General features: G+C 41.9%; 1 protein-coding gene and 1 long non-coding RNA gene across 4 annotated transcripts in view; both read right to left on the minus strand.

Moving 5' to 3' along the window:
* Positions 1–5,998: 5,998 nt before the first annotated feature.
* Positions 5,999–27,934, minus strand: part of MND1 (meiotic nuclear divisions 1) — a 109,421-nt gene continuing 87,485 nt past the window's right edge. Inside the window, exon 7 of one of the 3 annotated variants that reach the window (XM_034661505.1) lies at positions 5,999–6,445. In XM_034661505.1, coding sequence (XP_034517396.1) covers positions 6,243–6,445 — 203 coding nt within the window. In that variant the 3' untranslated portion in view covers positions 5,999–6,242. The remainder of the gene's footprint in view (positions 6,446–27,934) is intronic. The other 2 variants (XM_034661501.1, XM_034661502.1) reach the window with 2 other exon arrangements.
* LOC117802414 lies at positions 12,727–18,861 on the minus strand. The gene is made up of 3 exons (XR_004625821.1): positions 18,775–18,861; positions 18,551–18,672; positions 12,727–13,312 (listed from the first exon to the last, which is right to left on the minus strand). It is a non-coding gene; the product is annotated as an uncharacterized LOC117802414 (long non-coding RNA).

Below are 27,934 nucleotides of genomic sequence, written 5' to 3' on the forward strand. Positions count from 1 at the left end.
ACAGAAAAACAAAAATAAGATTGCAAAATGAGCCATTGTGTTCTTTAATTATAACTCTAAATCGAGATGATTTTATAAATTCTTAGAGTTCTAATTTTGAAGAAGGATGGATAAAGTCATAATCTTTTTTTCCTATGTGAAGCTATGATTTTATCTTGGCCATTTAACCATGTTAGCTCTTTTCAGATATTTGGTAACCCATAGGCCAGCCCTAATTAGATGGATCCTGTTGTGAATTAGTGACAGTCTAAAAACACCAAATCGGCCATGATTGGCTCACGGATTTTTGTAGTCTTAAGATTTTAAATCAAATGACCATTCATTCATTGAGGATAATTGCAAGAGAAGTGATGTGTCTATGTAAGTAGGGTTAACAGAGTGGGGCCATAAAAAGGTACAGAACAATTGTCGACTTGAAGAAAAGAAAAATATGAAAATAGGGTTACATTATATAAATTGTTCTTTCTGCTGATCTCTGTGAGCAAATTACTTACATCTTTTCAAAGAACACCATTTGATCTCTCTTGCCTAATCTTAGCGTTTGGCTTCATGAAGCCTGCGGAACGGAGCTAGCTGAAGGCTTGCACTTACATGCACTTACATGTCTCCGTAATGTTTGGTTCACCAGGGCCAAGAGGCAGCGTCTACCTCAAGCCTCAGGGATATCAGGTTTCAACTCCTGCCGTTTGAATGTTGTATATCTCCCCCCATGCCTTATTAAAATGAACACTCTCCATTTGATTTTCTTCTTGTGACTACTGGGTCCAGGGTGGTTTTCTTTCTCCACTGTTGTTAAACATCTCCTGTATCATTAAGCCCAGATGTCTAAAGGTCTACAGCAGCACTTCTGGCTGACAAAGGTAGTCATCTGGACTGGATACCAGTTTATCCATGCCATGAAAGTACCGTTTCATTTTTGATGGCCTTAATTTAGCATTTATCCCTGGGGCTGGGTTTCGTGTTGCCTTTATAAACACACACACACACACACACACACACACACACACACACACACACATAGACAAAGAGCCTAGTTCTCTTTAGGCATTTCTCCAGCTGTGAGTTTAGCAAGGCTTCCTGCTAATGGGGAGACAGAATTACAGCTCCAAACATTCCCCTGCCACTGATTCAGAACACGTGTTATCATCTCACACACTGTAAATTGATTCCAAATCCCTGCCAACAGGGCACGGTCTGCATTCCAAATATCTAAGCCTCTGGGACAGGGAATCGTGAAATAGGAATACGCCATGCTTTCTCCTTTAATTCAGTACAAACAAAGTTTGCTAAACATTTTTGATTCTTAGACTATGTTTGGGTGTTTTTCTGAAAACAGAGAACAGCCTACAAAATCTCTGTACCTAAGCGGCAATAGACTTTATCTGGAGGATCCCCAGTCTCCTCCATGTCACTTCCAATCTCTTGGTAAAGGTTGGTTAATGCGAAATGGGGCAAGATGGAGGGAAGCTCACATTTAAGATAATAAAGTGACTCTCGTTCAACTGATGAGAGACATAAACAGTCTGACTATGACGGTCTCATGGGAGTAGAAGGCTAGGATTTCAAATGCTATATAAACAGTTGCAAATCTCTGCAATTACTCCAGAAATGGACCCCTAGCACACATGGCCGTGTCAGGAATAAACATAGTTTCAGTTCTGTGCTATCCCGTATTGATGACCTGAGTTCCTATTGATTTATTCCTTATTTGAAATAAGTGCAGAGAACAATTCAAAGTAAGTGTTGTGAACAAACATGGCTTAAGACTCAGTCTTTATTTTTGCAACTTTTGAGGACTGGAGAGGGGCAGCCGGGAGAAGAGGAGTAAGTGTCACTAGCAACCTGGTCTTGGGAACATCTTGGGGAGAAGCAGAAAACTTGATTAATCTCCTCAGAAGTCCTCAGCCCTAAAGTGTCTGAAGAGCCCCAACTTGGTTACCATGGTGATACCTGCCATTCCAATAATTTCCCCAGACAAGGTCTCTCTTGTCTCTTCCCTCTTGAACATGCGCTCATCCCACTCTGCCTTGACCCAGCTCTCCCTCATTAGATCCTGAGGAATAACCACAGACACACACATAGGAACAGCCAATTAATACTTTGTGACAAGTGGGTTAATGCCGGAGGGTGAAATTGCCAGAGCAAGTACTCAGACTTTGCAGAAGAGGATTCGGCCGATGTTCGAATCTGATCTCGTCATGTACGGAAGGGCGCCGGGGTGATGGCAGCCTGGCCTGGTGTGCCCCATGTGGATGAGCGAGTGCTAACAAAAAATAAAAATCTGGAGGGCTGCATAAGTAGCCCAAATTATTTTTGAGTTGGTATGGCATAGTGAAACATAACTAGACTAGCCTTCAAGAGGCCTGGCCTCCAGGACGGCTTACGGTCGACCAGCCGAGGGAGCGCAGGCAAGCCTCTTCCCTCCCCCAGCTCTGTGGGTCTTCAACAACCCAGAGGAGGGGCTGGGCTGATGGAGCCCGCTGCAGGTCCTGCAGATCGCCCCTCTGCCTCAGATCCGGGGACTCGTTTTCTTATAGGGCCTTTCTTCTCTGAGATAAAAAAGATTTTTCTGCGCATTTGCAAGTTTATGTGTTTGATCTTCCTACTTTAAAACCTTTAGGGAACAAAACCAATAATGTTTGAAGTAGGAGTGCACATTATCAAAATAAAGGAAATTTAACCTTTTATATTCTTTAAAAGATGAAATTATGTCTTCTTGGGAGACACAGTACCTAAGATTATCATAGGAAAGAATGATTCAAATCTATTTAAGTATAATAGGTGTTTTCATTTCCTGAAAAGCCAAACTATGAACAATGGGAATAAAACTAGATTTGAATTCTCCAACAATAAAAGTGGATTCTTCTCACATATCAAGACGGAAGTCTACATATTAAAAGTCCCTCTTGAGAAATGTTCTCCTATGTTTATTTCTACTTATCCCAGGACAACAGATACCATGGTCAGCATTTTGCTGTAAAAGCCACTGACTATAAGCACTTGGATTCATTGACCTGAGTCCAAAGCCAGAATGTTGGAACTCTCTGGAAGGAAGGAGGTCTGCTCTAATTGGCTATAAGATGAGAGTAGTTAAGAACCAGTGGTAGCAGGGCTCAAGAAATTTTTCCTGCATAACTCAAGAAGGGTTGGGGTGGTGGGAGTGGGAGCTCACGGTGGGCCTCATTAAAAAGATGATGATTTGAGCAGGAGTCAACCTGGCAGCCATCAAGGGGCAGAACATTCCAGGCAGAGTACAGCTGAGACCCTGTGGCAGGAGTATGCCTGCAAGAGGCCAGTGCAACTGGAGAGGGAGAGCGTGCAAGAAGAGATCTGAGCAAAGAGCAGAGTGCGTGGAGGGCATATTAGCCAGGGCCTCGTGGGCCACCATCGATGCTGCAAGTATACTGTTACTTCCCAGAAAGATGGAGAGTCACGAAGGGTTTTAAGCACATTGACCTGATCTGACATACATTTCAGGGGGATTCCTTTGATGCCATGTTGAGAATAGACTGAGGGTAAGGAAGAAACAAACCAGTTTGGAGGCTAAAGTGGTTATCTGGTCTACAAATTCTGGTGACTTGGACTGGGCGTTGGCAAGTGGAGGGGATGAGAAGTATTCAGATTCCAGATAGGTTTTAAAAGTAGAGTTAATAAGATTTCCCAACATAGATTGGATGTGGGATGAGAAGGGGAAAAAAGGAGCCAAGAATGACTCCAATCTTTTTGGCCAGAGCAACCAGCAAAGTAGAGTTGTCATCAACCGAGATGGCAATAAAATGAAATAGCCAGCTAACCCACAAATCCATATTTTTCCTTTAAAAATTTTTTCACTGAGCTCTTATTATTTGCCAGTCACGGTGTTAAGCATTGATTTTATTTAAACCTAACAATGGCGCTACAAGATATATACTACCAGTACTAACTACCACTGGCGGAGAGAGAGATTGAGGGTTAGAAAGATTCAGTTAGTTGCCCAGACAGTTAGTGGGTGGAAGGCTGAAATTTGAACCCAGAAAGAGCCCCTACTCGTACTGGTATCCAATACCGCCACTCCACTGCTCAGGTAATACTCAGTTTACCTTCCACAATCAACTGTGTCCTCTTTCTTTTCTTTTTTTTTTTTTTTAAGATTTTATTTATTTATTTGACAGAGAGAGACACAGCCAGCGAGAGAGGGAACACAAGCAGGGGGAGTGGGAGAGGAAGAAGCAGGCTTCCAGTTGAGGAGCCTGACGTGGGGCTCGATCCCAGAACGCTGGGATCACGCCCTGAGCTGAAGGCAGACGCTTAACGACTGCGCCACCCAGGCGCCCCCAACTGTGTCCTCTTTCAAAGTGCAGGAACACACCACAGTTGTCTGGGTGCGACACTGTGCAAGATTTAGAACAAGTCCTCACATCGTGAAAAATCAGACCCCAGACCTATCATATCAGCTAGCCGCAAGGGTATGTAAATCAGGGAAATGGAAATCAAAAACCATATGATCTCCCTTATACCTGGATTCTTAAAAAACAAAACAAAACAAAGCCCAGCTCATAGATGGAACAGACTGTTGGTTGCTGGGGGCTGGGGGAGAGCACAAAATGGGTGAAGGGGGTCACCAGGTACAAACTTCCAGTTATAAAATTAGTAAGCCATGGGGGTGTGGTATACACAGCAAGGAGACTATAGTTAATAAGACTGCATTGCAGCTTTGGACGTTACTAAGAGGATAAATCTTAAAAATCTTCATCACAAGGAAAAAAATTTGTTTGTAACTGTGTATGGTAATGGATGGTAACTAGACTTTCCATGGTGATCATTTCACAATGTATGCAAATATCGAATCACTATGTCGTACACCTGAAAGTAATATAATGTTAAACGTCAATTATACCCCAATTTAAAAAAAAGGAATAGAGGCCATCAACTCCATGTAAATATATTGGCCCATTTGAGTCAGCCTCATCAACCCCCGACGTCAAGGTAAGGTGGATATTGACCTTCCGGCCAGTATGATTCATGGTGTGAAATCCTCATCTCCACAAGATTATGATTTCCCATGAAAGGGACATTGTCTGGGTAAAGGCAATGTGCATTGCTGGATGACTGGTCTAGAAAGGGTTTTCAGGACTCCCTTGGGGTTAAGAGGACAGTAAGCAGGACAGAGCTCATTATATATCGTGTGGTACATTTGTAGACACCCAGCACTTAAGAAATGAACTGAAAAATGGGTTGTCCAATAGCTTTTTCTCAGAGGTACCTCACCCCAAGTAGGAAAAACTGAATAAACAAATGAGCAAAGTAAACCAGTCATCAGGAAGGCTGCCCTGGACGTCCGGGTGACAAGTATGGGGAAATATGAACCCCTCTAACACCACGTGTAATGTGTTCCCTGAATGAAAGGTGGTAAGAAAGACACAACGAGCAGAATTGCTTGGGATTTAAGGGAAAGCACTGGAGTTCTTAATAAATTCTGTAGATTCATATCTCTGAGCAGTAAGAACTATATTATCATAATGTCGAGAGGGACAAGGGTCACAAAAGGAGGAGGGTCTTTTTCTCTCATTTATTTCCAACGGAGGAAACGTCAGTCCCACTCCCAGAGGCTGCATTTCTCAGACAACGCGGCCCCAGAGAAGCGGAAGGTGAATACAGGCATAGCTGCCGTGCTGACTTTTCCCAGCGGCTACACCAGCTTCACACGAAGGGGATTTATGCAGAGTCTAACGACATTACTGAGCGCCCTCAGATACTCTCAGAGGCAGTAGGACTCAGGCTCTGAAGTATGTCTGGGATTCATCCTGGTTCTTGACTTTGGGTAAATTTTTTTTTTAAGATTTTTTTTAAATTTATTCATTCGACAGAGAGAGAGACAGGCAGCGAGAGAGGGAACACAGCAGGGGAGTGGGAGAGGAAGAAGCAGGCTCCCAGGGGAGGAGCCTGACATGGGGCTCGATCCCAGGACTCCAGGATCACGCCCTGAGCCGAAGGCAGATGCTGAACGACTGAGCCACCCAGGCGCCCCAACTTTGGGTAAATTTTTAACCTCTTTGCGCCTCACTGTCTTCATCTGTAAAATGGGGATAATAATAGTGCTATTATCATTGTGTTGTAGGGAAGATTAAATGAGATAAGTCATCTATTAGTTTAGAATAGTGATAGGCATATCAGAGGCACTGAAATAGTAACAAATACTGGTAATATTATTGCTTAATAGTAGAATACAATCATGGCAGTCAGTAAAGCTTTTTAGGTAATTGCTAGGAAAAACCTGGAAGGCACTTGCTAGGCTGGTCACCTGAAAACTTGTTATTTATCCCCCATAGATAAGCTGACCACCCTCCTGGGTCTTCCCTTGTAGTACTTTCTACAAATTTCCCTTCTAGTTCACTTGAGGTCACTGAAAATCTACATCCTTTGGTCTTCTTGCCCTCTGTCCTTGCTGCTGCCACTTCCTCCACACCTAGCAAGAGAAAAAAGAAAAAGAAAAAAAACAGTCAACACAGCCACCGTGTTTCCCAATTACCATTCCAGTGTACACACAAGCTTGTTCTTTCATGCTCCCACCATTCTCCCTGCCCGTAATAACCCCAACCCCCCCGCCCCCCCCGCCCATTAGAATCTTGCCTGTCACTAACAGGCTAGTTCCAGATCCATATGCTCCAGAAAACCCAACCTGATCATATTCCCAGCCAAGTACTTCTGCTATATCGTATTTAATGTGCTATTTGTAATGATTTATTTTTTAAATTTATTTATTATTTATTTATTTCACAGAGAGACAGCACACCTGCACAAGTAGGGGGAGCGGCAGGCAAAGGGAGAAGCAGAAGGAGAAGCAGGCTCTGCATTGTGTGGGGAGCCCCACGGGGGGGCTCGATTCCAAGACCCTGGGATCATGACCTGAGCTGAAGGCAGACGCTTAACCAACCGCCTGAGCCATCCGGGCACCCCTCTCATGACTTATTTTTTTTTTTATTTTATTATATTATGTTAATCACCATACAGTACATCCCCAGATTCCGATGTAAAGTTTGATGCTTCATTAGTTGCGTATAACACCCAGTGCACCATGCAATACGTGCCCTCCTTACTACCCATCACCAGTCTATCCCATTCCCCATCCCCCTCCCCTCTGAGGCCCTCAGCTTGTTTCTCATAGTCCATAGTCTCTCATGTTTCATTCCCCCTTCTGATTACCCCCCTTTTCTTTATCCCTTTCTTCCCCTACCGATCATCCTAGTTCTTATGTTCCATAGATGAGAGAAATCATATGATAATTGTCTTTCTCTGCTTGACTTATTTCACTTAGCATTATCTCCTCCAGTGCCGTCCATGTTGCAGCAAATGTTGAGAATTCGTTCTTTCTGATAGCTGAGTAATATTCCATTGTATATATGGACCACAGCTTCTTAATCCAGTCATCTGTTGAAGGGCATCTCGGCTCCTTCCATGATTTGGCTATTGTGGACAATGCAGCTATGAACATTGGGGTGCATATGGCCCTTCTCTTTACTACGTCTGTATCTTTGGGGTAAACACCCAGTAGTGCAATGGCTGGGTCATAGGGTAGTTCAATTTTTAACTTTTTAAGGGACCTCCACACTGTTTTCCAGAGTGGCTGTACCAACTTGCATTCCCACCAACAATGTAGGAGGGATCCCCTTTCTCCACATCCTCTCCAACAATTGTTGTTTCTTGCCTTGTCTATCTTTGCCATTCTAACTGGCGTAAGGTGGTATCTCAGTGTGGTTTTGATTTGAATTTCCCTGATGGCTAATGATTTTGAACATTTTTTCATGTGTCTGTTAGCCATTTGTATGTCTTCATTGGAAAAGTGTCTGTTCATATCTTCTGCCCATTTTATGATTTGTTTATTTGTTTCTCGTGTATTGAGTTTGAGAAGTTCTTTGTAGATCTTGGATACCAGTCCTTTATCTGTGGTGTCCTTTGCAAATATATTCTCCCATTCCGTGGGCTGTCTCTTAGTTTTTTTGACTGTTTCCTTGGCTGTGCAGAAGCTCTTTATCCTGATAAAGTCCCATAAGTTCATTTTATCTTTTATTTCTCTTGCCTTTGGAGATGTGCTCATGACTTATTTTAATCAAATGATATTATTCATGGGATCACTGTTGAGTTTAATCCCCCAGTAACTATTTTTCCTTAAGTTCTTATATTCTTCAGCTTTTTTCCAGTGTTTTTTTTTTAATTTCCTTAAGTGATCGCTACACCCTACATGGAGCTCGAACCCAGGACCCTGAGATCACGAGCTGCATGCTATACCCACTGAGCCAGCCAGGCACCCCTTTTCTTCCAGTTTTATTGAGATATAATCGACCTATGACATTTTAGTTTCAGGTGGGTGACATAATGACCAAGGTAGACATTGTGAAGTGATCCCCACAGTAAGTGCAGTTAATAACCATCATCACACTTAGTCATAGACGTTTCTTTCTCTTGATGAGAACTTTGAGGATCTCCTTTCTCAGCAGCTTTCGAATATATAATGCAGTATGTCAACTGCACTCACCATTCGGTACATCATATCTCCATGACTTAGTCCTCTTCTCCCTGCAAGTTTGTACCTTTCGAGCCCCTTCGCCCCTCTCCCCCACTTNCCCCACCCCCCCGCCTCTGGCACCCACCCATCTGTTCTCTGCATAATCTTCAACTGCTACCCCTTTCATTCATCTCCTTCCCCAAGAAGTCAGGCAGAAGTAGCCACCTGGCCTGAGCCGCCTCGGACTTGATGGCCGTCGTGTGACCCGCCAGTGTGGTGCTCTGGTCCCCCCTCCACCGCCACCCCCCGCCTCTGGTCACTACCAGAAGTTGCTTAGACAGCTCCCCATCACAGCACCTGCAGACATGCCAAGCCAGTTAACAGCAGAGGCGTTTGAAAGCTCCATTGTGCTGCCGCTCTGACTCAAGCCTTCCCCTCCGGGCCGGGCTGGCTCCTACACCCAGGGTTCGTGTGCAGACATCTCAAGGGCTGTGGGTCAGGTCCCGAATGAGCTGACTCCACAAATGGCGGGCATTACCTAAAACTACACGGGGTCAACTCCCAGGAAAGTAGTCCTGCCGCTGGAAGCGCCAGCTACCTCTTCCAGGGCCAGAAGGTAGAGAGCTTCTAAAAAAAAAAAAAAGAAAAAATTCAGTGTCATTTCCATTGACTTGGGCCTGTTGCTGGTTTTCGGATATGTTTGTAATAAGGAGAAAGGCACTGCACTTCAAGAAGGGGGGAAGAAAATCTCAATTCCCCCCTGTGCCTCCTTGTTTCTCTTCTCTCCATGCGATCGCTCTGGGTTTCTCATCCCATCAAATGGCTCCAACGACCACACCCCAAACTCCATCTCTGGCCCCAGCTTCTCTTCCGCCTTTCATATTGCCAACTGCATACACACTGACTCTCCCTGGAAATGCGTTGGCTCCTCAGACTCCAAATACTCCAAGTGGAGTTAATAATCTCTCCCTCCTCCTACCTGCTTCTTGTCTTATATTACCTGTCTTGGTTTCTTGCACAGCGTTCACACCAAACTGGAAGTTTCACGTTGGCTTGGACTCTCTCACCTCTTCCACAGTAACAGGGCTACTCTGAGTGTCCTCTTCAACGGCTGTCGCTCCCCTCCCCGCTGACAGGAGGGCTGCTGGTTGCCACATCTAACCACCCTTTCCTTCCATTCTGCTGTTGCTGCCAGTGATTCCTCTAACACACAGATTTGATCTAATTATTTCCCTGCTGGAAAACGTTGAAAGGGTTCCTCTTGCCTGCAGAACAAAGTCTAAATCCTTAGTCCCTACAGGGCCCTCCACACTCTGATTCTTGGCTGCACTTCCGCATTCCTTCACCAATTTCTCTCCCTAAATCACCATAAGCTCCAGGAATGAGCCAAGGGTGTTTCCTGAAAATCCCACTGAATTTCCCAACCCCGCGTTTTGGCTCTGTTCTTCTCTCTCCACATGTAATACCTAACCCTTTTCTTTCTTTTGCATCTCTACGTTTCTTCTACATTGATCAATATTTCTTTCAAAAGTAATTCTTGCAATGATCATGCTATGCCCAGTAGGGCATGAAACTACCCTTAAATCTGTGAGAGGCAGGCCCTGCCCTCATTGAGTAGCAGAGTGCTGAAGCCAGACGGATAAACGGTAGATTGGATAATCACACAGGATGATAAATGCTACGAGGCCCGTGATGAAGCCTTCTTCCCGCTCCCTCAGGTAGAGTCGGTGACCTTCTTGTCTATTTCCCCAGGCAGAGTTGGTCGCCCCCTGCTCGATGTTCCCCTCAAGTAGACTTGATCACCCTTTTCTTGATCTAACTGGTCTTGACGTCCTGGCGCCTGATGCGTCCTACCAACTCGGTACCTATTTCCAAACCACGGGGCACCCGTCAGGAACCCCGAGCTCAGAGCCTCCCTGTGCTCCTCCTCTGAACTCAGTGTAAATGGCTCTGAGCGCGAGGAGCGGTGGCAGAGACCACCTGCGGAGCCCTCCTATAGAAATCTACAATAAACGTCACTTTTCTAGTCAACTGTCTAAACATGGTTTTATTATGACTTAACCCCTACAGAAGCTGTCTCCGCTTCCTGTGGCTGATGACAGGAACATAACTACGATACCCAATTGCTGATTCCTCTATTCCCAGCCTGATGGCGGGAGGGGAGAAGGAGGTTGTCCAGAATTGGCACAGAAAGGTACGACATCATTCCATCAGTTAGTTTCACTTGGTTAATGAGACCCTCTTTGGAAAGCAAATGTTCCCTTGGGGGCTGAAGCCTCTCAGGCACTTGGACTTGGAGTAGAGTGTGTTAACCGAGTCATCTGAAGCACATAGTGACTGCCAAGTACTCGGTGACTATGGCTTCAGTACGCATCTGACAGGGTAAGTGAGGGTTTTCCAACTCTGAGAAATTGGAGACTTTACTTGAAGTGCATTTTAAAAAGGAATACTTTTAGGACGAAGTGTAGTTTTAAGGACGCAGCCTTGTTCTGGGTATGGCTCTACCCACGTAGAGTGTATTAGGAAGACACTGATCAATGAGGACTGTGCCCATGAGGGGTGACAAGCATGCAAAAATGCAGTGGGAGCAGGCAAAAGAGTTTGCTTGGTTGCTTTCTCTCACTTTCCTTTTAATGAATTAATTACGTCCTTGGTTTCTGTCTAGGATTATGACGATATACCTTCTTTCCAAGCCATTTGTAAATCACTTGGGATTGTCCTAGCCTGGGTGATATGGTCAAATGCAAACTCACTCAGGCTTTCATCTTCTTCGCTTGGCCCACATCCTCACCTTAGATCGAACGTTACTCTCCCTCTGACTTACCCTACCCGCCCCTGCTTGCACTTCTGGGGTCCTCGGCTTACTAGGGGCTAGAAGGTGACCTTCTCTCAAACCTACCTAGCCTTCATTCATTTATTCAGCCAACAGCTATCCCCTGAGAACCCACATTCACGAGACCATGCTGGGAGGGGGCACGAGCCCCAATAAACACCAAGATGGACTTAACACCAACCTTGCTCTTGTTTGGGTGACTTTTCCTCCTTTAAGATGTCATTCATAATCTGGTCAACACTTTTTTTTTTTAATTTAAATTCAATTAGCCAACATATAGTACATCAGTGTTTGTTTCAGATGCAGTGTTCAACAAGGCCAACACTTTCTTTTTCTTTCTTTTTTTTTTTTTTTAAGATTTTACTTTATTTATTTGACAGAGAGACAGCACAAGCAGGCAGAATGATAGGCAGAGGGAGAGGCAGAAGCAGGCTCCCCACAGAGCAGGGAGCCCGACGTGGGGCTCGATCCCAGGACCCTGGGACCATGACTTGAGCCGAAGACAGACGCTTAACAAACTGAGCCACCCAGGCGCCCCAGGCCAACACTTTCTGAACAAAAAAGCAAGTTGACCACCTGACATGAGATATGTAAACAGCTCAGGACAGTTTCAATCCAGTCACTCTGGAAAATGCTTAACACTCCCTTTTTTTGTACCCTATTGCCATACTGTTTCAACCGTGAGGAATTAAGGAAAGAAGTGTTTTTTTCAGTCGGGATGAAGTTTTACGATAAGACTGGATCTGAGGTGGCAGAGGGACAGCGGGGCTGAGAATGAGCAATGACAGGAAGAGAAAGGGTGAAACTCAACAGCCCGATTGGAACGGTAGCTTCTTCTCACACTAGGGACCCTAATCCAGAAACCTATTCTGGTAAACCCTCGGTGCGCTTTGTTTGGTTTTATTTTAAGTTGAGTTTATAGATATTCCTACTAGATTTCAAAACTTCAGTGATATAAATAACCTTGGATAGGGTTCAGAGAAGAACCACTGTGAGAACCACCATGACTAAAGTGCGGGCAATGATACCTATTAATAGACAAAGAAATTGAAATCACTTAGCTTGAGGGAGAGCAAGTTTAAGATCAACCCAAGTGCTATCTTTAGTGGATAAAAGGTCAGAAGAGCAGTAGACCAGTAAGAAAAAGACATACTCTTTGAGCCACTCCATTTTAGAACCTCTATTTTTAAAAGGCATGATAAACTGCTCATAGTTTTGTTAAAGTGAAGTTGAGAAATGAAAGGTTTCTAAATACTATCCGTAAGATGAAGCTTATACAGAAAGGAGGTAGGAGCCTCCGCCTGGAGAGCAGTGGGAGACTTTTAAAATAACCATAAAATGTCCTTAATGTCACCAAACTGTACATCTAAAAATGGTCAAAATGGTCATATATTTATATTACTATGTTTAACCACACACACAAAATCCGTGGAAGAAAGCTGGAATTAACACGTTTCCAATTGCTCAATAATGTCATTTTTAGGAAAGTTCACATATCACAGCCCCCACATACATTCACTTGCCTGCTTTTCTAAGACCCAGGTAATATCCTTAGTTTTCCTGCAAAAGCAAAGATCTCTTAAAAAGGAGAAATGGACTCTGTAAGAAGATAGACCTTGGACTTGGGTCCAGATGCAGAGTAATATGATGTCACAGATGGTCAGTGTGCTCTTGGCTGCTTCTATGAGGAATTCCAGCTCAGGCCGGGGAGCGGCACACCAGTGAAGTTGGTTGGGTGCGACAATGTTTCTTTACATCAGGCAAAAATGTCCCGAAGAACGGAGTCCTGAAATAGGAATTCTTGGGGCTTCTACATTCCTGGTTTTCCCCCTTCCAGGTCTTCCTTGCTCTACTCCCAAAGTAAGATCTTCCTTCCAGCTTTATTCATGGAGCATCAGTGGGCAACAAACTTGTGAACTGAAAGGGCAGGGAACCATACCATTCCTTTCCTTGACTATCCTGAAGAGGGAGAGGAAACACTGACTTGATTGTCCCACCTGAAAATAGACATCTTCATTAGTTTCAATCTTTTCGAAAATAAATTTAAGGGCGCCTGGGTGGCTCAGTGGGTTAAATATATGCCTTCAGCTCAGGTCATGATCTCAGGGTCCTGGGATCAAGCCCTGAGTCAGGCTGCCTCTCCCTTTGCCCCTCTCCGCCAGCTCATGCTCTCTCTCACTTTGCTCTCTCTCTCAAATAATAAGTAAATTTTAAAAATATCAAAAAGAAAATAAATTTAGATTAAAGCAACTCATAATGACTTCTAAGAAACACGATAGGGTTCTCTTAAAAGAAAATATATCTAAAAATCTTTTTTTTTTTTTTTTAAGTAGGCTCCACGCCCAGCATGGAGCCCAGTGTGGGGCTTGAACTCATGACCCTGAGATCAAGACCTGAGCTGAGATCAAGAGTTGGGTGCTTAACCGACTGAGCCACCCAGGCGTCCCTATATCTAAAAATCTTTAAAATTTTTTAAAGGCCTAAAAACTGTAGTATCTACCATTTCCTTCTGGTAGTTCTCTTGTGTTATTTTCGTGGGAATCATATCTGTGCATTGGCTTTAAGTAAATGTTCGTATTTTCCTAGGCTCCCACTCTGGGCATGGCTAGATGGGCCAATGAGTTGTTGATTGTTCCTGGTGCTGCCTAGGTACTGTGTTTAACAACAGCAATTTCAGAGCCTGATCTGTTTTGGAGATTATTTTCAGGCCAGCTGGTCATTTGAAAATGCAAGGTGAAACTGATCATGCCCTCCCATCAGCCACCACGCAGACACCCTGCAGTGAATTAAAGAAAAAGGACATTTTGCTTTGGGGGAATAAGGCCAAAGTCACCCTAAGGCAATTTTAGAGCTGAAAAGGAGAATCTTACTTCAGTAAAAGGCACAGACTTTTGAAATTAAGGTTAGAGCTGAAAGAAGAAAGTTATTCATTTCTTTACTTTATCTAAAGACCAGAAGCCCGCTCAAACACTCAGCACAAAAGTGTCCAAAATTTGGATCCAGGTATGGTATTCCTGTATAAGGAATTCTAATCGAAAGGGTGGAAGCATGCCTCTTCCTATTTTTGCCCCCATATATTTTACCCGGAAAACCATTAGGGGGATGGAAGGCCAAGGAGAGGGGAAGGAGAGGGGAAGCCATGCTCAAAAGGACTGAGAACTAGCTGAGTGCTCAGTTTCATCCACTAATGAAAAAAAAAAGTCTGGATTTGGTCTCTTGTCTGTGAGATTAAAAAGAACCCACCCCAGAAACTAAGAGGACCTTAACCAATGCTACCTTGCAATCTACCTCCAGTCTCCTTTTGCAAACCAATAAATACTTAAAAAAATCTTAAGTCACAGCTGTGGCCAGTTTTAAAAAGTGATATGGATAGATACATTCTTTTTCTTTTAGAAAAAGGAGATCATCTGTATCCCCCTTAAGAAGGGTCGGTCTATTCAGGTTTTTAAAGGGAGGAAATTCTGACACATGCTACAACATGGACGAATATTACACTGTATTGAATAAGCCAGTCACAAAAGGACACTGTATGATTCTACTTTCATGTGGCACCTCGAATAGCTGGTTCATAGACACAGACAGCCAAAGGGTGCGGTTGCCATGGGCTACCGGAGAGGGCATGGGAGTGATTGTTTAACACCTAATGTACAGAGTCTCAGTTTGGGAAGATGAAAAAAAAGTTCTGGAAATGGGTGGCGGTGAGGCTTGCACAACCGTGTGAGTGTGCTTAATGCCACGGGCTGTACCGTTAGAAATGGTTCAAATGATAAATGTGATGTTACATATATTTCACCACAATTTAAAACATGGAATTGTTTTAATGACCGTTCTGTACGCTGGCGCTTTTCTAGACGTCTCAACATGGTGTAATCTATGTCTGGCTCCCAGAACATACTGTGCGATTCATAAAGTTGGGCTAGCGCACAGTAGATATCTTTTAAATCACAACGGTGGACTTGACAGTGACGTTCTCAAACGCACCTGCAGTTTGCCAGCCGCTTGCCGCCGGTAGAGGTGCGCGATTTATTTTTACAATTAGGCGGGAGCAAGAACTGAGTAAACACTTGATAAAGTAACTTCTCGGAAGACCTTGCTTTCCTCCTACTTTCCTACCCTCGTCCCTCCCTCATGAGCACCACATAAAAAGTGACAGTTTGTCATCCTTTTTTCTTCTTTTTTAAGCGTTAGCATTAACGTTGAACGGGAACTGAATTCTTCTTTGAATGAGAACAGGCCACATTCCACTCTGGGAACACCCCTCCTTCCAACCTAGGCAGTCCCCTCTTACGGAGCTGGTATCTTATTCAGCCACAGAATCAGGGGCTAGGGTGCGAAGGGACATTTCCTGTCTATCTTTCCCCTAATATGGTTGTTTCTTTGCGGGGAGAGGAGTTGGGGAGTGCACTGGGAAATACAGCTTTCTGGTCCCCAAGTTCCTCTTTCTATTTCTATAGTTTTCACTTCCTGTCCCATCAGAAATCCCCACGTGGTGGTGCTTTCTCCTCTCCCTCTCTCCCTTCCCTGTCATTTCCCTTTCATTTTTCCCCTGACAGCTCTTCTGGGCTTGTCCCCACCTCCTTGCTACTGCTACCTTCTCCGTCTTCACATCCTGGGGTCTGTTTCCCCCAAAGTGCGGGCAGGCCATTTCATACCAAATGCAGCGCTCTGCTTTCAAACAGACAGCTCATACTTGCAAGCCCGGCTGGCTCTTGCTGGTGCTTTTTCCCAGTACAGACATTGGCTAAAGGGAGTCTGGTCTGCCTTCTGGGTGCTTCCATTTGCTAGCTCCCACCAAACACCTGAGAGGAAATATACATCCCCACCACCACCACCCCGTGCATGTGGAATTGTCTGCTGCTGTCTTGCTAGTCAAAGAGGAATTTCATAGGGAAGGCTTTACCTCCCACTGTTTCTCAAAGCCACAAGTCCCCATGTCCCATTTCACCTCAATGGTGTTTTCTGGAAAAACATAAATGTAAGAGTTTTTATTGGGTAAGCTGCCTCTGAAACCTCATGTGTCATCAGGCCCTTTGCTACCTGCCAGAAATTCTAAACCTATATAAACATCTAAGTCCTGTGTCAGCTGACCCTGATAAATGACTCGGACTGGGCCTGAGAATTCTTTCCATATCATTCCATTTTAGAGTGCTGGCACTGTTAAACCTCATTCATTCCTGTCCTACTATTCTGGAACAAGTACAATTGCCTAGACATGCTAAACTGAAGTGTCTTTCTGCACTTTATGCAAAAAAGAAATTGTCCCTTTTTAACGGTCCAATATCTCAGTCCACAAGCTCTTTTTGCAAGAAATTCACTCCAGTGTACTTTACTTTCTGTATCAACTTGTTTCCCATTTTAAGGCCCCATCCTGCAGGGGGAGAGACTGAACCTCAGCCCCTTTTGAGGTTCTCTCCCTCTTTCCCAAGATTTTGCCACAGCCCCGCAGTCTTATATAGTATCAGGGGCTTGTGCACCTGATCTTCTGTTCATAGATGTCACCTGCTGCAAAGAGGTCCACTCAGGTCCAAGGGCTCTTGGCAGCTTCAGGGCCATATTTGGGACGCGGGAATCCCTCCCCACCTACGTACTTCAGGGCCATCTCTCTCTGGGGCTTGCCTTCTCCTTAGCCGCGCAGCTAAGAAGCCGTGCAAGGGTCCTTTGCATTCTTAGGACCCCCAACTTTCCCTCTCTTTCCTCTTCCACCCAACCTGGAGGAATTCCTTTCTAATAGCAAGGAAATCTACCCTTCGTGTTTTTGGCCAAGCCATTTTGACTCTGCCCACTCGTCGCCGCTCCCCCCCTTGCCTTTAGACTAATGTCTCCCTACAAACAGGAATCCACACCCTCTCTGGAGCTCAGGCCTTTGAACAAAAGCCAGGATTTCTGCTTTCCAGGGCTGCCACTGACAGGGTGAGCACCAGCCACATCTGCAAAGTAAGATAAACAAGACCCCAACTCTAACTTCAGGTCCCATTTTCAGCGGCAGTTTTTGAACACGAACGATTGTGATAGTTACAAATGACTTCTAGATATCTGACTGAGTAAAAAAACCCTCGTCTCCCCAAAGTAGTTGTCAAGCCTTCCTATAAACTTGTATCTGTAGGGGCACAAAGCTGCATGTGTCTAAAATTAGTTCAAGAGTTATGCAAATTCTCTCTTGTGGAGAAAATTAGCAAGACGTTTCTAAGTTTATAGATAATATTTCCCCTTAGACTTTAGGATCACTGAACGGGCTCAAATCTGTGTCTTGCTTACAAATTTTTCTAACGAAGAGAGTGAAGCAAAAGTAATTACACACGTCTAACAGGGCATTTAAAAACCGATTTTTGCTCAGTATGCATCGAGGAGAAATAGCCCACTTCTCTCCTATGTTCCAAACTCCAAATCACTCAATTTCTTTCCAAACGCAAAATCATTCAAGCAGACTTTTAATTATGGAACAGGACTGTGGGTCTGACAGCTTCTCACATTTCATTGAGTGAGTGATTCAATTTCTCTATATAAGTTGCTACCCCACGAGCATTTAAAAATGATTTTGTCTTAAAGATAGTGACGTACATTCATATATGAATTTAGAGTTTACATAACACTCTAAGTCCATTTTCTTTTTGGATTCTCAGAATCACGGTAAGTGGCTGTACCGTTGAAAGGATTTTTTAACAGTAGTTGTGGCTGACATTTGCCTACAGGTAAGTACTGAGCCCCAGGCTCCCTTAATGAGGGGATTCCCAGCCAGAGCTCCAGAGATGCACCATAACTCCTTCAACTTTTTTTATTTTTGTAAAAACCTGTGAATAGCATTACTTTCAGTGTACCGTATGCTGAGCAATAGACTCGAGTGGTTCTGAACGTGTACGGAGAGGGTCATAAAATGGATCAGTGGGAAAAGAGAACAGAAAATGTGAGGGCTAGAGGTAATCCCTGTCACAAAAATAAACAACACACACAGCTAAAATGACCATAACAGGTCTTCCTGTCTTTTTTTCCTTCCAAAATTTAAATGGCAGAGTTTTTCATTCAGCTGCATTTAAAGGGTAAATTGATGCTCTCATTTGAGAAGTTACTCAAACCAGAAACTGGAGGTGCCTTTAACCATGTCTTCTTCCTCATCTCCACCCCCTCCTCCGTGCCATCTGACCAGTGATCAGGTCTCCTCTGTTCAACCTGCAAATATGTTTAAAATCTGTCCACATCTCGCCTTCCATGCCCTAACCCAAGCCTGCACCACTTCTTACCTGGATTATCACGGTAAACACAACCGTGTCCCCTCTCCCAGTCTGGCCGTCCCTCTGCACACCTCGCCAGTGTCTCCCAAACGGGTCCTGCACCTGCAGAGTGCACAGGATGGGCTGATGGGCTGTGGGAAGAAAATCTTAGGACTTTATTTATCTCATCCTTCAAAATGACTGTCTTTCTGTATTTTATAATATACATAATATTACCTAATAATAAACATCACCTCACAGAATATCGGGCCTTTCTTGCCTCCATCTGCCCTGCTCCAGAATGCCTTATCTTTAAAACTCGGCCCCGATTAACCATCTGTTTTCCGATGAGGACTGTCGAGATGCCCCGGGACATAGTAACGGAGAGTACAGGAAAGTTGCTTCCGTACGTATACACGAAGATGCAAGAAAGAAGAAAAAGGCAAGAAAAGACACACCTGGTGCTCTCTGTGGTAATGAGACAAAATGGAAATGTAAGGGAGTTAGAAAAATGCTTTCTTGGGACTTAGGACAGGATGAGTTGAAAACAGGGCAAGTAATTGGGTTTTTGTTAGAATAGGAACCTCATAGAGATCATTTATATTCATGCCTCTTCCTCCCTGAACGACAGAGTCAGTTTGGTTGATCCATTCAGTAGCTACCAGATTCTACACACATGAGATTCTTAATCTTAGTCCCTGTGCTGTGTAACTTTTAAGCTTGGATCCTAATAAGGGTTCGGCTTGCTCACTCGAGTACCACGACCGGCTGTGGAACAGTTACCATACATGGGCAGAGAAGTCTCCCCGCAGGGAAAGGGGGAGGGAGCCCTTGCTTCAGCACACTGGTTATATAACCACAAGGGGAGCGCTGCAAAAGGAAAGGCTCTTTCTGCCTTCCTTAAACGTATTAAATTCTAAAAATGTCTAAAAGATACCTAACAAGCACATTTGAGTTGCTGGAGTTAGTCACTTAAATATAATTAAGACCCAGAATATCAATTCCATCTGATGGGTTTATGCGGCTGCTATTTTAAACAACTTTAGATACTTGGTGTCCTCAAGAAACAGTCATAGAAATATATGTGTACTGTGTTTCAGTAAGAGCACAGTAGATGTCATTTCCTTTTTCATTGACAATGAGTTATGAATGTTGACCTACAGACAGTCCCCAAACAAGTTGCATTCCAATAGCTCATTTCTAAGTCAGTTGTTAGGCACTTGGAACATAGTTTCCCATAGAAACAATTTTAGATGTAGTGGTTTAGATTTCCAGATATGGCCAAAGAAGCCCATTTGCCCATAAGTAATTTTACTAAAGACCCTGACCACCACGTATAACAATGTTTTTTGTTTTTTGTTTTTATAAGAAAAATGTTTCCTGGTTTCCTGCTTGGGATTTCCTGTAACTCATCTTCCCCTGTCCTGGAAGGAGTGGAGAATGCGCTCATTGTAGAGGCTGGTTGAGAGTTGGTGGTGGTGTGAAGAGGGGGAGGGAGAATTCGGGGAAAAGTAGGCTTCTCCAGTAGCAACAGCAAGGACTCCAAGGAGAGAGTGAGGTCTGGGGGCGTCCAGGCCCTGGAAGACAGTGCACCTGTAACAGTGACCTCTGTCATTATATTTGCATTGAGGGGCATTTTATTTTCTCCTAGAAAGAACTTCCCAAATACTCAGAAGGATATAACTACTTTCTATTGACCGCAGTGTTAATTTCTGTGTCTACATTATTTCACATAATTCTCCAAACTCAACATCTGTGAGGCCGGTTGTTTTAACTGCATTTAAGAAAGAGGGCACGAAGGCTTAGGGACATTAAATAACTTCCTAAATTCATCCGGTTGGAGCCAGCACTTGCACCCAAGTTTGTCCGACTCCAAATCCACTACTCTATACTCCAAGGACTTAGGGAATACTTCCAACAGCTTATTGTTTAGCTTTCCATTTAACATTCCCCCTCAACGAATGGACTGAATTAATGGATTCAAAAAATATGAAAATTTTAAAGTAAGTTTCTTTCTTTCTTTTTTTTATTTTTAAGGATTTTATTTATTTATTGGAGACAGAGAGATACAGAGAGAGAGAGCATGAGCAGGGGGAGCGGCAGAGGGACAGGGAGAAGCAGACTTCCCACTGAGCCAGGAGCCCGATGTGGGGCTCGATCCCAGGACGCTGAGATCATGACCTGAGCTGAAGGCAGACCCTTAACTGACTGAGCCACCCAGGTGCCCCTGAAATGCTTTCTATGTGGATGATGTAAGGAGGTGTGGGCTGGCAATCAAGAGGATACAGCTAGACATCCAAACATGAACATTTAGGTAACTTCACAGAGCAACAGAAGACCAGTGCCACAAGAACTGACATACCTTAACTCGTTATATGGAGCCTTAGGAGAGGTCACCGTGAGCTGGCCGTCTCAGAAGGCACATGAAGGATGCTGGACTTGGGCTAGACCTGGAGGAAATGGGTTTAGATTGAGGGCATTTCTGATGAGGGGCTCAGCTGAGGAAAGTTGGCATACTAATGACTGAGACAAAACTAGCTAGATTTGCTTCTTGTTACTAAGTGGAAAATAAGATTGGAAAAGTTGTGGCCGGACAGTGTGGAGACTTCTAGGATTTCTCTAATTTCACTTTTTGAACAAGTAATATATAGTTCAAATTTTTAAAAAGGAACAGAGGAAAAATCGCTACCTCTCACAGAATTAACCACAAGTTTCCTGTGAATTCTTTCAGATATTTTTGTGCATTTACAAGCAATTATAAATATTTATATAGTCTGTTTCCCCTATGTTAAAAGGTAGCATATGACCTGTAAATTTTGAGTAGCAATTACACACATCTACATAGATAGAGTCTTATTATTTAAAATTACTATGTTTATCAAAATATAATGGTATTTCCCTCTGTGGATTTATCAAACAAATATCAAGAATTGGGATCAAGGGGCATCTGGGAGGTTCAGATGATTGAGCGTCTGTCTTTGGCTCGGGGTTGTGATCTCGGGGTCCTGGGATCAAGCCTCATGTCGGGCTCCCGGCTCAGCAGGGAATCTGTGCCTCCCTCTCCCCCTGCTTATGCTCTCTCTGTGTCTAAAATGAATAAAATAAATAAATAAAATACAATAAGAATTGGGATCCAGGATAGGGACAGTGATATCCACAGGCTGATTCAGAGTCAACGTTGTGTCTATGGCTTTATATCCAGAAAGTGTGGGTTTAGGTTGGTGAGGTGGTGGTTCCTCTTCAGCGTTCCCCTAACACCATGTACGCTCCTCTCTTGGCTTTCTTCATAGCTTTAGAATTACCTGTTTCTGTGTTCCCCTCCCTCGGTTAGAATTCTTTGAGGCAAATAGACTGTAGGACTCATTTATATCACCACCTAATATAATGCCTGGCAAATAAGAGTTCTTAAAATAAATGTTCAAATGATTTAACCAGTGGAGAAAAGGTATGTCGGACGACTGTGAATAATACGTTCAAGGAATGCCTTGAACAACTTAGCTAAATCCTAGGGTGTCAGAATATAAGGAGAAGGAATGGTTTTTGATTCTCTCCGGTAATATAGGTTGATGAAACCCTGGAAAGGAGTCAGGAAAGATCAGGCAGTAGAGAAAAAGAGGGAAGAGATTCGGGGGGAGGGGAAAAGGAAAAATGAAGCAAGGTCTCTGAACGACCAGGAAGGAGCTGGATCATGGGCAACAGCAGGGATGGTCTACACGGGAAGTACGGGTGTGAAAATAACTGGAGGTAGGATGGTCAGAGAGCTGAAGTTATGCTTGAAGGGCTCAAATTTACAATTTGTTTTGGTTTAAATAGAGAAAATTGAGGAAAGTGAGGTTGAGCAGAGAGGCCAGGGCGGCAAATGTCTGAAATAGTTGTAGGGACTGAGAGGGAGAGCTGACTGAAAGCAACAGCTGCCTTCTGGAATAAGGCCAATTATAACTTCGAGTAAAAGCATTGATAAGCAATGCTCGGCGTCTATTTGGGGCAGGAGATGATGAAGTTGCAAGTCTTTTGTGTCAAATTCTGTGTGAGGTGCTCTGGGCCTATGGAATTGAAAAATCAACATGCTCTCCAGGAGCTTTTGTCTAGTACAGAGAAGGTCGTCCAACCCTTCCAAATATATTTGGTTCCAACATTACACCTTACTCTTAAAATGATCTTATTATAACATCGAAATATAATGTGGCTGTCACTGCTTCTAGTCTGTTCAGATGTGAGAAAAGTTAAGCAACCTCATAGACACTTTCAGTTATGGTTATGCAAAATAACTTTGATATCCTGGTACTTTATGCCCTGAAGCTCTGCTATTGCCAAATGCTGACACCGTTCCAAAAAAAGAAGTTATCTTCCTGGATCCACTAGGCAATTGTTAGAAAGCACATTTTTATCTGTTAAAAGCAAACAAGTAAGCAAGCAAACAAACAGGCCATCAATCCCATAACAAACCGATTTTATTAGGGGATTTAAAGGCAGTTGACCTAAGAATCAAACCAAATCTGCTCGATGGAAATTGCTAAGCAAGTTAAACTCAGGTGTGGGTCCCCAGAGCTCACATAACACAGGAAACACATGTACGCAAGAAGTACATTTACTTAAACATGGTAACAACCACAACTGGACAGAAAAAAATTACACATCTGTTCAATTTAAATGTGTAAAAAGTTCCCATAGTGACTTTTCAAAATGTTATGAGAAACATGATGCCTTCCAAGTTCAGCCTTGCAAAATAACTCACCCTTTCTGCAGCAAATCCAGTCTCCAAATTGGTAAGTTATATTTTAGAGATGTTGTTTAGAAAGCATTTAGGCTTTACCTTTTGAAAGCCAATTTTTAACTTAAAGACACGTGAAGAGTAATTACAAATTTTCTTTTTATTAAGAGTTCCAGCTAAAAGGCACTATTTCTTACAAATCTGTTTTTGATAATAGATTCCCAGCTCATTTTATACAGATCCGTTTAATAAAAAATTACGTAGAGTTCATTCTAAAAACCCATGGAAAAAGCAGTTAAAAAACTCCTCAAAGCATTACCCTTCCTCTTCTTTTCTATAAAATTCAGCTCTTATATTTTTCATTCTTTTTAGAGGGTCAGTTCCTCTGAATAGGGACTTTTCTCTTTTCTTTCTTTCTTTCTTTCTTTCTTTCTTTCTTTCTTTCTTTCTTTCTTTCTTTCTTCTCTTTTATTGTCAAGGAATTTAGCCTCAAAACTCCCACAAATGTGCAAATAAACATGTTTGGAAATGTTTTTTGAAAATATTGTTGGAAATAGCATGAAACTGAAAATAGACCGAATGTCTGTCAATTTCAGTATATCTTAATACAGAAATACTACACAGCAAGTAAAACAAACTTTTTGAAAACAAACTTCACAAACTTTTAAATGAAAAACAAAATAGTGTTGATCTATATGTAAAGAATGGTCTAATTTTTGTTTTTGCTCATTTAAAATTATAATTGACTAGGGGCACCTGGGTGGCTCAGTTGATTGAACATCTGACTCTTGGTTTTGGCTCAGGTCATGATCTCATGGGTCGTGGGATGGAGTCCTGCGTCAGGCTCCACACTCAGCAGGGAATCTGCTTGAAGATACTCTCCCTCTGCCCCTCCCTTCACTTGAGTGCACACTCTCTCTAAAACGAATAAAGAAATCTTTAAAAAAATTATAATTGACTATCTTTAGAGACCAGAGAGTCCCAATGTTACAAACATAAATTGTTTCAGAGCAAATAGAATGAAGGAAAACATCCACATCTTTTTAAAGAAGCAAGTAAACATTGATATCCAAATCCATATAGATAGCACATAAAAAAAAATTATAGATCAATATCACATAAATATTGATACGAAAATTCTAAATAAAATGTTAACAAATAGATTTTAATATCACACTAAGACAATAATTCACCATAACCAAGTAGGTTTTATGCCAGGATGGTTGAGCATTAGAAAATGTATTAATGTCATTCACCTTATTAATAACCTTAAAGAGAAACATCATATACTTATCTCCATAGATGGGGGAAAAGCCTTTGACAGATTCAACAACCTTTCCTTATACAAATATTTGAGAAAATGAATACTTAACATTATAAATTATATACTATAAAAATTATAAAAAGCCAGCATTTTAATTAATGCAGAAATACAAATGGCATTCCTACTAAGGTCAGAAACAAACAAACAAAAAGATGTCCTCTATCTCCACCCCAGTTTTATGAATGATATTAGCCAATGCAATTAGATAAGAGAAAACAAGTAGAAGCATAAGAATTAGAAAGGAAGAATCAAAACTATGTCTATTTGAAGATGATAGGATAGGATACCTGGAAAACGTCAGAGAATTGATTATAAACAAATTCAAAAAAAGAAGCTAGACAGCAGAATGTAAAATTACAGTTGAACCTTTACAACACAGGTTTGAACTGTGCAGATCCACTTTTATCTGGATATTTCTCAACTAATACAGTACAGTACTGTAAATGTGTTTTCACTTCTTTATGATATTCCTAGTAACATTTTCTTTTCTCCAGCTTACTTTATTGCAAGGATGATATGTACGGCATATAAAATGTGTTAATCAACTATGTTATCGGTAAGTTTTCCAGGCAACAGGAAGCTATTAGTAGTTAAGTTTTTGTGAAATGAAAAGTTATATGTGGATTTTTTACTGTGTAGGGGTTGGCATCCTAACTCCTGTGTCATTTAAAGACCAACTGTAGTATGCAAAGCCAATAGCCTTTGGATACATAATAACCAGTTAGAAAATAAGATGGAAGTGAAGACTCCATTTACAATGACAGCAAAAAGGATAAAATACTTAAGAATACACTTAAGAACTTCAAAAAAGAGATAGAAAATATTTTTAAAAACTAGTAAGAGCTGAAGAATACAATAACTGAAATGAAAAATATACTAGAGGGAATCAACAGCAGATTAGAGGATGCAGAATAGATCAGTGATCTGGAAGACAGGGCATTAGAAAGCAACCAAGCTGAAGAGCAAAAAGAAAAAAAGAATAATAAAAAATGAGAATAGGTTAAGGGAACTCTGCAACACAGTCAAGCCTAATAACATTTGCATGATAGGGATCCCGGAAGGAGAAAAGAGAGAGAAGGGGGCAGAAAACTTATTTGAAGAAATAATAGCTGAAAACTCCCCTAATCTGGGGAAGGAAACAGACATCTAGGTCTAGGAAGCACAGAAAGCCCCTAACAAGTTGAATTCAAGGACACAAGACATGTAATAATTAAAATGGCAAAAAGTAATGATAAAGAGAGTATCCTAAAAGCAGCAAGAAAAAAGAAAACAGTTACATACAAAGGAAATCCCATAAGGCTATCAACTGATTTTTCAGCAAAAATTTCAGGCCAAAAGGAAGAGGCATGATATATTCAAACTGCTGAAAGGAAAAAAATCTACAACCAAATATACTCTACCTAGCAAGGTTATCATACAGAATTGAAGGAGAGATAGTCTTACAGACAAACAAAAGTTAAAGGAGTTCATCACCACTAAACGAGCCTTATGAGAAACTTGAAGGGGGGACACCCTGGTGGCTCAGTCAGTTAAGCGTCCAACTCTTGTTTTTGGCTCAGGTCATGTGCTCAGGGTCATGGGATCAAGCCCCAAGTTGAGCTCAGTGCTCAATAAGGAGTCTGCTTGAGATCCTTTCCCTCTGCCCCTCCCCCCCACTTTCATGCGTGCTCTCTCTCAAAATAAATAAATCTTTAAAAATTAGTCAAGGAATACAGAAAATAAAAATATGTGAACTATGACATCATATACATAAAACACATAGGAGGGAATAAAAATTTAGTGCTTTTAGAATATATTTGAACTTAAGTGACCATCAACTTAATATAGATTGCTATACACATAGGATGTTATCTATGAACCTAATGGTAACTACAAATCAAAAACCTATAATACATACACACAAAACAAAGAGAGAGGAAGCTAAGCATTACACGGAAGAAAGCCATCACACCACAAGGGAAAGAGCAAGAGAAGAAAGGAACAGAGAAAAACTACAACAACCAGAAAACAATGAACAAAATGGCAGAGTACACACCTATCATTTAAATATAAATGGACTAAATGCTCTAATCAAAAGACATAGGGTGACTAAATGGATAAAAAAACAAGACCCTCATATATGCTGCCTACAAGAGACTCATTTCAGATCTAAATATACATACAGACTGAAAGTGAAAGGCTGGAAAAAGATATTCCCTGCAAATGAAAGAAAAAAGAAAAAAACAAAACAAAAAACCCCAAAAAACAAAGAGTGAAGGTGGAAGTACTTTTATCAGACAAAATAGTCTTTAAATATTAACAGATATAAAAGGATAAATTGACATTATTATAATAATAGTAGGTGACTTTAACACCCAACTTACATCAATGGATAGATTATCCAGGTAGAAAATCAACAAGGAAACAAAGGCTTTGAATGGCTGACCACATGAACCTAACAAATACATACAAAATTGTCCACCCTAAAACGGCAGAATGCACATTCTTTTCAAATGCACATGAAGCATTCTCCAGGATAGATCACATCTTGGCCATAAAACAAGTCTCAATAAATTTAAGAAGACTGAAATTATATCAAGCATCTTTTCCGACCACAACTGTATGGAACTAAAAATCAATTACAAGAAAAAAACTAGGAAAAAACCATAAACATGTGGAGGCTAAACAATGCTACAGACAAGATTACCAATGGGTCAACAAAGAAATCAAAGAGACAATAAAAAATACGTGGAGACAAATGAAAACAAAAACACAACAGTACAAAATCTTTGAGACACAACTAAAGCAGTTCTAAAAGGGAAGTTTATAGTGATACAGGCCTATCTCAAGAAATAAGAAATATCTGGAGAAATCTAACCTTACACCTAAAGGAACTAGAAAAAAAACAAGGTCCAAAATTAGTAGAATAAAGGAAATAATAAAGATTGGAGCAGAAATACATGAAACTTAAAACTAAAAAAAAAAAAGAATCAATGAAACTAAGAGCTGGTTCTCTGAAAACATAAACAAAATGAATAAGCCTTCAGCCAGACTCATCAAGCAAAAAAGAGAGAGGACTCAAACATAATCAGAAATGAAGGAGGAGAAATAACAACTGACACCAAGAATTATAAGAGAACATTATGAAAAATTATATGCCAACAAACTGGACAACCTAGAAGAAATGGATAAATTCCTAGAAACATATAATCTTCCAGAAATGAATCAAGAAGAAATAGAAAAGCTGAACAGACCAATTACTGGTAATGAAAGTGAACTGGTAATCAAAAACTCCCAACAACAAAAGTCCCAGACTAGATGGCTTCACAGGTGAATTCTACCAAACATTTAAAGAAGAGTTAATACTTGCTCCTCTCAAACTATTCCAAAAAATTAGAAG

This window comes from Ailuropoda melanoleuca, chromosome 5 (genome assembly GCF_002007445.2).
Source record: "Ailuropoda melanoleuca isolate Jingjing chromosome 5, ASM200744v2, whole genome shotgun sequence".
NCBI lineage: Eukaryota > Metazoa > Chordata > Mammalia > Carnivora > Ursidae > Ailuropoda > Ailuropoda melanoleuca.